Here is a 13,903-nt window from a genome sequence, read left to right as displayed (position 1 = left end):
TATAATTTTATTAGGAAATTGGTAAAAAATGATTAGAATATGTTTTTGTTTGCATAAAATACGATTTTATACAGAAATTTAATAAACACAAAGAATTGGTAGCTAGGAAAGCGTCTGCAGTTGCAGTTGCCATGTCAGATGTAAGAGTATCATTGAAACAGTACTTAGTTTATTCAATTTATCTTGTACCGTATTGTTCATTTTTGTATAGCGGCATTCAACATTGGACATTATAGTTTTATAGTTGACACAAATCTTTTATACTTAATACTCGTAGAATGGGATTTGGACCACTTGAAGAAAATATGAAACGAGATTAATATTGAAAGCCAAGATTATTTTATTGAAAAGTAAAATCGATATCTGTTGGGATTATGTGGCCCTCCACAATGGAATAATTAATGTGAATGAGAGATTTATAATATTAATAACATAAAAGATATTAATGGACTCATTAATTTACGAATATATTTGTAATCATTGGCTGATTAAGAGTAAAAATAGTTAAGCTTATAACACATATATGTACCTACAATGTCAAGCCTTAATAATGAATAATAAGAACTCGGGAACCAGATACTTATTATGCTGATAGAAAAGGACATCTTCAGTGACCGCTTGCGCTCGACGGGTAATATCCGCAACCATCCTACCGTTTATCTCTCTTTCTTTTCAAAGGTAAATTATGTCATTTTGACTTTACATTATTCTGGAAGAATCCGATCATTTACCCGACAATGTTTTAATATTGAACTGTCATGAACCAGTGCTTTGGTCGGACTAAATTAAACCTACAGTATACAGCGAATCTTGTCTCAATATTAGTATAAAATAGCATCGGAGGTAGCTAGTCTTCATTAGAATGAACAAGTGTATTTGACATGCGAAGCAAAAACATTTTAATTAACTATATATGAAAACAAATGCAGTTAAACGGAGCGCAGTTGTTGTAATTAAACTTCAGAAAAGAAAATCAACCGTCACAGCCCGGGTTGGCTACATGTAAAATCCATTATTCTCTGAAATAAGTAATTAAGAAATGTTCTGGATGGATTTGTTAATTAATTTCTCTTCTGCGTAGTCTTTTTACATAAAGGATGGTTTAGCTAAATAATACTGAAACGATTTACTTGATATTGTATCTGATTTTAAGGGAATCAACATTTAGCAATGTTTGATATTTAGTTTTATAGCTTGCTTTTTTCTATTCTTTAGAAATTTCTCATTTGGGTATGTTGGTATTGGTCTGGACAGTCTGGCACCACACACGCTGTGTGTTAGGTACGTCGCAATGAACAATAAGAGATATTTCATGCTTTTAAAACGAGAATAACTCGCTGAAATGTTTCAGCTTTTTGACTATGAACATAGTTCTATAATTAATAATTAAGAGTCGATTCCTCACCGTTGTTAAGAAATCGCATTGTCTATATTCTATAGTGAAGTAAGTTGCAAATGTACCAAGTAACTTGGTAGCCATTCATCATGGAATTGAATAAAACAATGCATCTTATAAATTTGTTGAATAGATATCTATTTATATTCTTCCTTTATTTATTGCATTGTTATTTGATATTTACAAGAGTCGTTTCGTAGTTAATAAGCTCTACGAAGTATTTCGTAGCGAGCGCTCTACGGTGTAGACGTGCGGTCTGGTTGCAGGCTGCACGTAGACTGAGGTGGTGTGGGTGAATATACAATGTAATAACAACAATACTCTTGTATTGTATTCAGTTGTATTAGTTTTATTCATTGATACAAGTTGACTTGTGTGGGTTGTTAATGGTGGTAAAAATGTCTTACCCCGATAGATGTAAAACATTTTACCAACAGTTTTTATCTAAAGAGAATTCAGGAAACATTTATTTAAAACAAGTTTCAAATTGTTGCAATAAATAGTTGTAGAAAAATTTTCAATAAAAAAGAAAACCACCATAGCCATCCTTTGAGTTTTAACGTAAAAATAAAGATAAATTTTCTTGTAGTTATAAATCATCGTAATGTATAAACTAATATTTGTTATTATTTCACTCGACCTTTCGTCTGTTCAAATGCTAGACGTCAAGAGATGCATCGTACTCAAACCTACACTCAAGTCTCAAACCCACTTGTTGTTGTGATCTTATACATCCATTATAATAATATGTACTAGAGAAAAGCACAAAAGTACTATATAGCACAAGAATAGTACTTAGTCAAAACATTATTAATTCAATTCATTTTGTACCTGAAATATTCATGGATAACAAATTATTAAAAAATTGTTTTCATCTCTACGATTTTAGAATTTTATGTAGCGTCCGATTTAAACTAAAGTAGAAATGAAAAAGATTCTGCAGCACAATATAGCCAATTAAAATAGCAAAAAGTTATTATTGTATCCGCTACCTAATTGAACTGAAAGCTGCATTGAAAAATAACAGCAAATTGGAATAAATTTTTCATTACATAACGATATCGGATCCTCGTCGCTGGCCTGAATCTCTAGCGGAGCTAATTGGCCAGGTATCCTCTTACGCCTGCCCATTACCGAACCCGATATGACCAACGTGGTTTCATCCGACTATGCTTTTAAGGAGAGCTAGTTCCATTTAGTGTTGAATATTTGATTTCGAATGTGTGACTCGACACGAATAAGGACAGCTCGCACCAGGGAGGTCACCCTCCCCCAAAAACGATGATATAGTAAAGGTACTATTTTATATTTTCATGCTAGGAGCATGTGAATGCTATTGTGTCGCTTGCGGTGGTGATCATAGATGGTGCTGATCGGTTACTATTAGATGTACCACCCGCCCGGTTGCCCGTTATTGTATAAAAAATAGGCTTTCAAACTCATGGATTCAAACTTCGCTTGTATACACGTCATATTTCTATATAAATACGTAGTGAGTCGTCTTTCAGTATGTATTTGAGAGTGTTCCTTCCACGTATCGCGATGAAAAATATGTCGTTATTTTCGTATTCCAATGCAGGTATTTCGAATGTATGCTTCATCACGATACGTGTTGTGGAAAAATGATGAATCGTTACAATGAGAAGATTCTATCACAGTGCGAGTCACTAAATAAATAGTCACAAAAATCTAGTCGATTTAATAAATGTTTAATTTTGTTCTGAATTCAAGAAAGGAAAGTGGGGCGTGGTTTTTACGACTTTATTGATAAACATGGCTATTAAGCGCACTCAACGCGTCCAGAAATGTTATTGTGCTGTGATTTATGATCGCAGGGTCATTGCACGGAGCCCTTTAGTATGCGTGATGTTTATTAGGCGTGGCTTTCGTATTGTGCTGTGAATGCGTTGACGGGAAGCTTCTAAATAAGAAAATTATCGTCAAGCAAAAACGGCCGTTCCCCTTTTTCAATAAAGATAATGTTAAAGAGTTAAGTAGCTTTCGCTCCGTAGGATTTAAAATGTTTCAAAGCTTACTTAACGACTTTACCGAAAACAGGGCAATTATAATATAAGTGGGCCAATCCGAAATGATTATGTAATTGCAAAAATATTGGATTTGGAAAAAGTCGGATAGACGTCAGTGGAGTCTTAGACTAATATATTTTGTAATCATGAAAATTAGTGACAGGTAAAAACTAGAGTAAAATAAGATCGTTAAATCGTCCAGCAGCATCCTAGCTGTCTTCGTGGACAGATGGGATACCAATGTCTTGAGACATTGGGTCAAAATCCATGTCTCAAGCAGGTTGTGATATAAGATTGTTTTTAATAATTCTAACATAGTTTTTAAGGCCATTTTACTAACAATTATATGGATACTTTATCTGAAATAAATGAAATAAATAAATAAATAAATAAAATGCAGCTGTATGATGATGTAACGCATCATACGGGGATGCACTAGTAATTTCTTGATAAATATATTTCCTATCCCATGTCACATCAAAGGCAGCGTGGAATAAACTCGATAACTGAGCAACCGAGAGCTGCGACTCATCTAGGCGTCGAAACTCGTTACGGATCCGCAGAAAGTACGGATGCATGGAAATATCAGCAACATAACTTTCCACGTATTTACGTGGACAGTTTTTCATACTCAAAATGAACACCTTCATATTATAACGAAAAAGTAATAAAATAATAATTCTTTTGGAAAATAAAAGTTTAACAGCATCATTTCATGAAAGCTAACTATAATAAATTGGTGCTATAAAAACCAAATAAATAAACTTGCTCATTAAATTTGGTAATGTAAGAATATAATATTAATGTCTCGTGCTTGCTTCAATTAGATATTTCAGACTATAAAATATATCAAAGTCCGTTTTTGCAACTGCTTAAAATATTTTAATTATTGCACATTACGCCACACGATGTCAAATTAAACGACTGTTCTATTAAAATATGGATTTGAGTTGTTTAAACAGAGTAGGCTCAGTATGTAAACAAACTCAATCGAATTGTGTCAATGCGGGTAGTGCCCTAAATTAATAATAAAGTAAATAGAGAACTTCCTATTGCATATAATAACTGCAGCCTGGAACATCCGAGGCTCAATTTAATTAATTGACTTCCTTCATTATACAGCTAAGACTGCAGCCGACGGCGGCGGGGAAAATATATGTTATGCATTCATAATATTAATAGGAACATACGCCTTATGAGGCTAACGAATCTGCCTACGCCAAGCTCTCTTCAAAGGAGGAAATATTACTATAAATATATGTATTAATTATGAATGCTTCGCACAGGGCTTCCTGCCGTCAAACTGTATATTCGAATCCAATTTCTGACTAATTATTATTTACTTTTTAGAAATGTAACATAAATAGGTTCGTTCTATCATAAATATTACTATCAAGTAGTCTTTCCTTTAATAAGCATCTTCTAGGAAGGCGGGCTGAATTTAATGAAAAATAAACAACGTTATATGAAAACTATAAATAACAGGAAAAAATGCACTTAACGCTAGAAAATCAAGAGTTTTTATTTGTTAATGGTTTCTTAGATATTGGATTGCAAAGACCAAGGAGCTGTTCAATACGCTGTATTAAAATATAATGTCCAGTGGCAGCTTTCTAGAAATATCGCTACTAATAAAGTTAATGCAATGTAGATAATATAATTGAAACAATTCTGTTAAATTGCTTCAATTACCGGACACCTTCGCTGATGGTTTCATCGTAAAAGAAATTTAATATTAATAGTGAGAACAATAAGCGCTGCACACAGGGTGACGGCTCAGGGTCGCAATCAGGCGTCACCTATGAGCGTCACCAATAAATTGTATGCGATATATCCGATAATGGGGTCAGGTCAGGGATTATATTTTGTAGGCAGCATTCGTTTATCTAAACTTCTAATTTAATAAGTCGGTCATTGTTTTGTTCGATATAAACATTTAAGTACAATATTCGTTTTAAGAAACCTGTTAATAAACAATATCTTTGGTCTTCTTACTTAGATATATATGGCTTATTTTGTTTCTGTTAATGAAGCGTGTGAAGCGTGGGTGCAAGGCACACCTGTTTCGGTGATCGATTCTTACAAACCTTCACGTGAAGGTAACTAGGCTTAATTTATTAACGAGCAACTTAAAGATTGAGCGATACGACATCAATTGAAGCCTGCTTGTAAAGAATAAGCGGAAAGCGATACTTAAGAAGCGATTTGTCCCCGTCGATTGCCGGCCATTATTTATTGATAGCGCCGTCAGTATCGCCCCATATCTCCGAGGAAATTAAAAAACTTGATAAACTTTTTTGTTATAGTTTTTGAAGCTCAGCCGGGTTCCATTCGTTTAATTATTCACTTGTTTATTTTGTTCTTTAGCTCTATCTGTATTGTTTATGCTCAAAAAGTATTTGGTTTAGCTTTTTAAAATGAATGCTGTTTTAATTGGTAATTTTTTGGACGATATTGTTTCCAGTTCTTATAGCTATTTTTATAGAATTATAAAGAGCTGAATAATTTTGGTTTCTATTTCTTTATTTTTTGAATTAACTGAAAATAATTACTTCTTTGCAATAAATTCTGTTAATTTAAAAGACGAAAGTTCTTCTTTATTTCATACCCAATATATTGACACAAGTTTGTGCGTTCAAGCGTATCCCGTTTAGAAGAAAGTGCATCGCGATATTTATGTCGTAAATAAACAGCTCGTGTAAAATGGCAAATAGCAATAATCCGATCTTGTGATCGCCCACGACACCTCCATTGTGCCGCGTCACACCGCGGACCGGGACACTGCACAGAGAGATATTGCATTCTTTGACAGCCGATATCTATTGTGCAGAGAACAGGATAAAGGCTGATATACGCTGCACCGTGTCGCGACCGGGCCGTGCCCCGCCCGGCCGGGGCGCAATCAAACATTATTTGTAGGTACTTTTGTTTGAAGTGATCCATGCCTGAACGTGGCACGGCCCGTCCCCGGCACGGTGTAGCGTGCTTAAAATAACTCGATGCACTGGCTATGCAAAACGGGTAAACTTAGAAATATTGGGCCAGGTCGCGGCATTCTAATCTGGCGGACTCTAATTTTGTTGACCGCGGTCAGGGTCGCTGATGAATCATTGCTTCGCGAGTTCTGATTGAAATAACAATAGAACCTTTATCGGCTGAATTGGTGAACAGCATCGATTTATAGATATGACGTCTGCGATATTTTGTCTCGTTTTATTATAGAAGTTATTATTTTTGTGAATCAATAGATTGGTTCGGTAGGAAAATCTACATCCTAGTGTATATCGTGAATTATCGGTAATTATGTAATAAGTTTTAAATGTAGCAGTGTTCGGGCAATAGGACGGAGACTATAGGTAGGTATATTAATTATTCTATACAACACGCTATATTCAAAAAAAATTACTTAGTGGTTAATGTACATTTTTTATTATTTAGGAATTTCACGAAGAAATGAGGATTAAGTTCTAATTACAGCACTTTTCGTTATAATCGCTTAATTGCTATATTAATAACAATGTATAATGACGCTACGTAGTTGGCAATATCGCGGTAAAAGAGCCGGTGTAAGCGGCTTTCCCGGATAATGCGGTCCTCGTCGACGACGCTTAGAAAATAAAATGAAAATCATCACAAATAAAAACAAAACAAAGCCGGCGTTTTTAAATCACACGTGCATTGAGAAAGGAAAGAGCACGCAATTACTTGCGGCGTAACGAACGCGAAACGACACCTTTGTAGCTGCGTATTATTTGTTAAAAATACATATTTTTTGTTCACTTTTGTATGGGAGATGAAAGGGCGGTTGGCGTAGGTGTTGGAATATATTCTGTTGTTAATGCGGTGTCACGTTTGTTATGGGTATTAAATGTTTGAGTTATAAAGCCAAGCGAATTACGGTTTCAATTCGTTGAAGTCTTAATACGAGATGTTTTCAGCTTATTCGAATGGAGGAAAAAATCCTATTACACGTGAATCTTGGGATTTGCACTGCATTCAATTTCAGCAACTGCTTACACGTCATATTTTTGAATCGATGTGAGCAAGATATTGAAATATTGGACAAAATTTATTTGTGCTTTGATTTCTGACGCAAATATCTGAATTATCTGGGACTCTCGTAATATGGATAACAAATATTAGTATTTCGACACAATAAAGTGTAAGATTATTGTCGAATGTACTGGCACAAAAATACCGTTGTTTAACAAATGGAGGATTTTCAGGTATAGGTATATTTACCTATACCTGAAAATCCTCCATTATTATTTTATTTTAATTTATAAAATTTATATGTTCTATTTTTTAATATTTAATATTAAAAAATAAAACATTGATTTCAAATGCGGTTTCAAAGGATTCGGATGCCGCATTGAAAATCAAGAATTTATCTTGGCAAAGAGCGCAACTTATAAAAAGCAGGCACTATTTGGCAAGCTGGGTGACGTGTAGTGAGATAGGACTGCGTCACGCCGTCAGCCGCTTGGCAAACGATGCGTTTGCCTGCTAAGAAAGTCTACATAACGCATGAGTGTAGGACTGAGGGCTCCTGGGTGTGATTCCTAACGGGGAAGAAATGTCTGTCGGGCAGGATACAGAAAGCTAACTATTTAAAGTACCTACTACCTATCTTAGAATAAATTGTCTGTGAAACGGCACTATAATGCATCTGTACCACACCCCACACAGGTCTAACTATATACTTCCAAAAGTTCATGTTATATTGTAACGTGGAGACTATATTTGACCCGTGGCCTGTTCGAAGGTCCACCTTATGTATAAGACTGCAAGTAAATTTTGTATGTACGAGCAATTTTGTTTGAGTGTCGAGAATAAGCTGCATAGTTCAAGAATCTAACAACGTTTGATAAGAGCGATGCTGACAATGTTGTGGTTTTAGTATAACTATTCGCCAGCTGTTGTTCAGACGCTTAAAGTCATTATATACGTATAGTTTCGTGGATATAAACAAGACATTTAGATATATAATGTTTACCGTCTCAAGAATTCAATTGTTTTTATTGCTTTTATTTTTCAGAGTAACTTAATGATATCAAGTATATCTAATATGATATTACGAATACGGTGAAATTAAAACAGAATTAAGGTCTCGAAATTCCTACTTGTAGCAACGCATATACTTGTACAACGCATATACTACATAGTGTTTCTTAATATTTCAAAATTTCAAAGATGATAAACTTGTTCCATTTTATAAAGTGTTGCGATATAAAATGGAAATGTCAGGTCTTCGAAAAAGTCATTTCTTATAACCAAGAACAGTTTGAAAATGTGCAGTGAATCTTGCATTCTGATTAGATTATTCCGAAATGCAAGCTGGCCTTCATTGCATTCGTTGATCAGCTCTCTGAGCGAGCACCGTTTCATTAGAGACGCAAATATAAGTAATAATAAATGAACAGGGAATTTATTTTCCTTTTACTTGAGCTTCTCTATCCGTTCGGTTTAAATAAATATTTATTTGCAATGTCTCTGAGCTTATTTTCTCGGTAATTATAAGCGAAAGACGCGGCCCGTGAATGGAGCGTATTGATGCGACCTTTATGTAAGTTTTCTATAAATTCGACACTTATATTTTTAGCTATTGTATTTTTATATTTGTTGTTTTTATTGACGTATTGGACAAGATGTATACAATGGACAATATGTATTTTTATAAACATGACTGTACTAGGTTGATCCAAAAGTAATGATAATTGGGTAATTCCTGTGCACATAAAAATACAAAATAAATGTTTTTTGTGTACTCACTAAGTTATCACAAAAAAATCATATCAACAGGCCACGTTTCCAAGTATTTACATTAATTTGAATGTGAACCGTGGGTGCCAGAATGTTTCCCGACGAAAAGAAGAAATAACGATTCGACATTTAGAGGGTGAATTTTCAAATTTTTATGAGATCAAGATAATTTTTTGTCACGATTTGTGATCATGGACGTTACCTGGGTTCACCATGTTTATGCTGAAACCAAGAAACAATCAATGACCTGGATGCGAGCTTCCAAAGTCACGATGAAGAAATTCAAAGTGTAAATTTGTGGGATAGATTAAAGCGGTAGTTTTTTGGGACGCTGAAGGAATAATTATGGTGGAATATTTTAAGAAGGTAGCCACTATATTGGACTCTTACTACACAGACCAAATTAAAAGATTGCGGTAGGTTAGTGAGGAAAAGAGACATGGCAAAATGCGGGCTTGAATGCTGTTTCACCCAGACAACGCACCAGATCACAAAGCGTCAGTTGCAATGGCTGCCATTCAAAAATCGGCATTCCAAATGCTTGAACACCCACCCTGTTTGTTAGATCTAGCTCCTAGTTATTTCTATCTCTCTCCTCGGCACAAGAAACACCTTCGAGGCAAGAAATTTTAAGACGACAGCGAAGTGATGGCCGCAGTAGAGGGGTTTTTGTGGATGAAGTCAAAGCTTTTTTTTTGTAAGTTTAAGAAAAAAAATATCGAAGTATATTATCTACTTAGAAAACTATCTAGCTGAATACATAATAATTTTAACTGTAATGACCTTGTTTAATATTGATTATCATTACTTTTGGATCAACCCATGTATATTAAAAGTAAAAATTGGTATGTCGCAGTCTACATAATCTTAAATGGAAAATGCTTTATATAATTTGTCAAGTTGTGTTTGTGGTATTTACACCTGACCCGAAAAAAAATAGTTCCGTTAACATATTCACAGTTACTAGTGTTTTGAAAGAAAATTGCTTTTCGGGGCGCACACAAAACCAACAAACCAAAGATAAAAAAAAATCTTCCTACAAATACATTAGAATACTGCGCTGTAAGCTGCGCTTTGTGGTAGAAATTATAATTTCTCTTTCTTTTACAGTCACATCGACTCGAGGTCGATCCAATCAGTCCTACAAGAAAAGAAAAGATTAGTAATTTCTGACAAATTTATCTCTAGCAATCTTTACTTCATAGCAAAATTTTCCTGTGCCAATGCTCGTATAAGTTCAATATTGAAAGTGCCTCTTCCACCAGATCCGCGAGCACTTGGAGCCGCTGGAGATCATGGCGTCGCTGCTGGCTGCCATCGCCCACGACATGGACCACCCGGGCGTCAACCAGCCCTTCCTGATTGCGACCTCCAACCACTTGGCGGCCCTGTACCAGGTAACTAGACGAAATAGGCTTTTAAACTGAATGAAATGTAAATTTGGGGGGTCTCGAATATTGGAGTTCATAAAACAGTTTCGCAAATTTTCTATTTTGTTTAATATAATTTGTGCCTATAAAACTATGTCGCGTGTGCGATTTTAGTTTTTATTTTGCAGCGAGTAACTTAAAAATATCAATTTAAGTTCAATAAGAATATTGTATTTGAAAAAGCACTATCCTTGTAGACCCATTTCAAGCGGAGGCGTGAAGCTAGTTCATAGGTATTGAATTTGAATTAAAAACATGTGCAATGGATATTTCATCAGTGTAACATGTAAACACGTATCCCGTATCTGCGTGCGGACGTGACGGGACTGCTCATTGATTATTTACAATTATAGCTTATATAGCGTGGCCCTTTTTGAAATAAACTTGGTATAGCTAGGCTAATTGCGAGATTTCCGCTACATAAAGTATTAGCTGTGCTCCGCGGTTTTACCCACATGGCTCAAGTCCTATTGGTCTTGGCGTAATGATATATAACGTTTGGCCTTTCTCGATAAATGGGTAATCTAACACTGAAAGAATTTTTAAAAATGAACCAATAGTGTATGAGATAAACGCGTTCGAACAAATTCTTCACCTTTGTGTATTAAGTAAAGATTGGCCTGATATCCTCGCTGTCGGCGCAAAACGTTTGAGACTAGCGAAGATATTAAAGTGATTATTCTGTTATTCCTTCGGACTTCGCGATTATTACATTCCGATATACTTAGATGAGGGCGTAATTTGTTTTGAATTAAGGAATTATTGAATATTGCAAAGTCGGCTTGTTTAGACGTTGATGTTACATCTTTTCTTGTTGTTGCTAAGGGCCGTGGAATTTTCTCTAAAATAATTGTAAAATTGTTTTTGATGAAGGACATATTGAATGAGACATGAAACTGGTATTTGATCAATATTTATATTTATTTATTCATTTCTTTGTAGTCATACAGCATTACAATAAGTAAAATTAACATATTTTCTTCAAAATCAAGTAGGTATAAAAGTAGGCAATCTTATTACAAGTCTTTGTCCCAAAATGTATAAAATGTTTGAATATAATAAGTCGTCTTGTACATACATACATATAAATGAGTTGACTTTCTTGATTAAAATTTAAAGTTGCAACAGTGAAATTACACGTTGGCGAGGCGGCCGGACCGAGTTTGGAAACATAGAATAATAAAAGTGCAGTTTTATGTTAAAAGCTTTTTAGGATTTACATTTGGTTATAATAAATTCATAACAAAGTAAGGAGATTTTTATGTTATGTCGTTTTAACTTCGAATTTTTATTTTAACGAACGTGACTGGATATTATGCTTTTTGCAACTCAATACCAATTTGCATTAAGTCGTTAGTTTTCATAACATTATTTAATTTTGAAGTTTTTATCAGGGTAATAATGCCACATTTCACAAATCTGTTTTAAATTAAATTATACGCGTAAATTCTAAAGGTTTCGAGACATTTTCATCAACGATCTCATTTTAAGTTGAACTGAAATACACAACATTGTTCCCATTTAAATTTGTGTATTAAACTGTTGGTATCCAGTTGGAATAGTTTTCACAGTGGGCCAACCATCGATTGAATAAGTTATAGTAGTTGGAATAGTCGCGGCGACTGATGGGTAATTCCTTCGATGAAATTGCATGTATTAGTTATAAAGTGGCACGATTCAACCAAGCAAATATTTAGCTTGAAAATTGCTTGAATTGCCCCCAGAAGTTATATTTATTTGTCCACTGTGCTTGCAAATTGTTACGTATTACCGGGTCCAATCTTTTGAACTTTGATGTTTTCGACACGGGCTCTTTGATGAGTGACCTGTCATTTCAAACATGCAAAGCTTCGATAGGCTTTGAAATCCTGTGAACCAATTTGGTGGTAGTTTAAAACATGTGTAGTGCTGGTGTTAAATACTGTGTTTACACTCGCATGGATGGTGAACCAAGGGTTACTGCGGCTATCGCTGTTGTAAACACAACATTTTATGTTTTCTATAGAAAATTATAGGTTATGCTTATTGCAGTAGTACTGATTGAATACTCTGCAACGATTCCCAACAGATGTCTGCATTACAAATATTAGTTAAATACTCTGAAAATGTAACATCATTTCCATCAATACATTTGCTAACTTGTATTGATTAAGGTGCCCCGAATTTCATGAATAACATGAACGGAAAATTGGACTTAGCCATCAATGCTTTACAATATCCATTTCCCCACACAATGCCTGATCATGTCATTGGCTATTGTATTTACAGTAGCCATTCGTGATTGGCAGAATGATTGACGCGCGGCAACAGGCGAATGTAGCACAAAATATCAGCCACCAAAGACCTGTTTTAAACGGCTTTTGTGAAAGCCCCGTAACAAAGAGCGACACTGAAACTGAAATTTGTGTACATGACACGCGGGAATGGGATTTCAATTCACGTTTTAAATACAGTTTTTAGCTTAATAATTTTAGGTTTTTAATAGCCGGTGTTATATTGTAATTTAATAAGCGTTTTTACCGTAGATAAAATTGTGTTCTATTGTGTTCTTCTTACATTTTTTTCACATTACTTTTCGATACTGACCGCCTCCTCTTTACAAGTAAGCGCAGAACCGAAGGGGCTTGGGTTAGTTTTCCTATAAGGAGGAATGAAAAGACTTGCCAGATCCGGCATGGCATGTATCATTCTGGCAAGTCTTTTTAATCTTTCTTTTCTATCTGCCAATAAAGAAGGCTGATAACCTACTTGCATATAAATAAGTAAACGACCATATAAAATCGATTATCAAAATACGAGACATGCATAGGATATATACCTTACAAGGCCATTCTCCTAGCCTTCGATTAAATTTTGGTTTAAGTCGCTCCCACCTCTAATCTACGTACGTTGTCGCAGAACACCTCGGTACTGGAGAACCACCACTGGCGCTCGGCGGTGAGCTGCCTCATCGAGAGCGGGCTGTTCGAGCGCGAGCTGCGCGTGCGGCTCGAGCGGCAGGTCAGCTCGCTGATACTGGCCACCGACATCACGCGCCAGCAGGAGTACTTGAGCCAGTTCAAGGTTAGTGTCTGAGTGGGGGGAGGGTTCATGTTTTGTAGTCTTGCGTGTCTGTGTGTGTTTTTTAGGTATTTGCCTATGATGCTAGGTAAGACAAGGCTTCTGAATGGGTTGAAGGAGCGGTTAAATAAAACATTGAGTTAGGAAGCGACTTTACAATTAAAGTCTACTTAATCTTGAGGTGCAAGCAATTTAGTCAATCTGCTTAGTAAGTCTGTTTTCTTTTA

General features: G+C 35.3%; 1 protein-coding gene across 1 annotated transcript in view; it reads left to right on the top strand.

Moving 5' to 3' along the window:
- The window catches only part of LOC149911407 (uncharacterized), a 123,411-nt gene that overhangs the window by 84,043 nt on the left and 25,465 nt on the right, over window positions 1-13,903 (top strand). The window contains exons 6-7 of the mRNA XM_090106124.1: window positions 10,452-10,583; window positions 13,515-13,679. Coding sequence (XP_089962250.1) covers window positions 10,452-10,583; window positions 13,515-13,679 — 297 coding nt within the window. The remainder of the gene's footprint in view (window positions 1-10,451; window positions 10,584-13,514; window positions 13,680-13,903) is intronic.

Source organism: Colias eurytheme, chromosome 1, assembly GCF_061535395.1.
Source record: "Colias eurytheme isolate Ceu_HAF_F1 chromosome 1, ilColEury1 Martin Lab GWU primary, whole genome shotgun sequence".
Taxonomy (NCBI): domain Eukaryota; kingdom Metazoa; phylum Arthropoda; class Insecta; order Lepidoptera; family Pieridae; genus Colias; species Colias eurytheme.
This window is presented reverse-complemented; position numbering and strand designations above follow the sequence as displayed.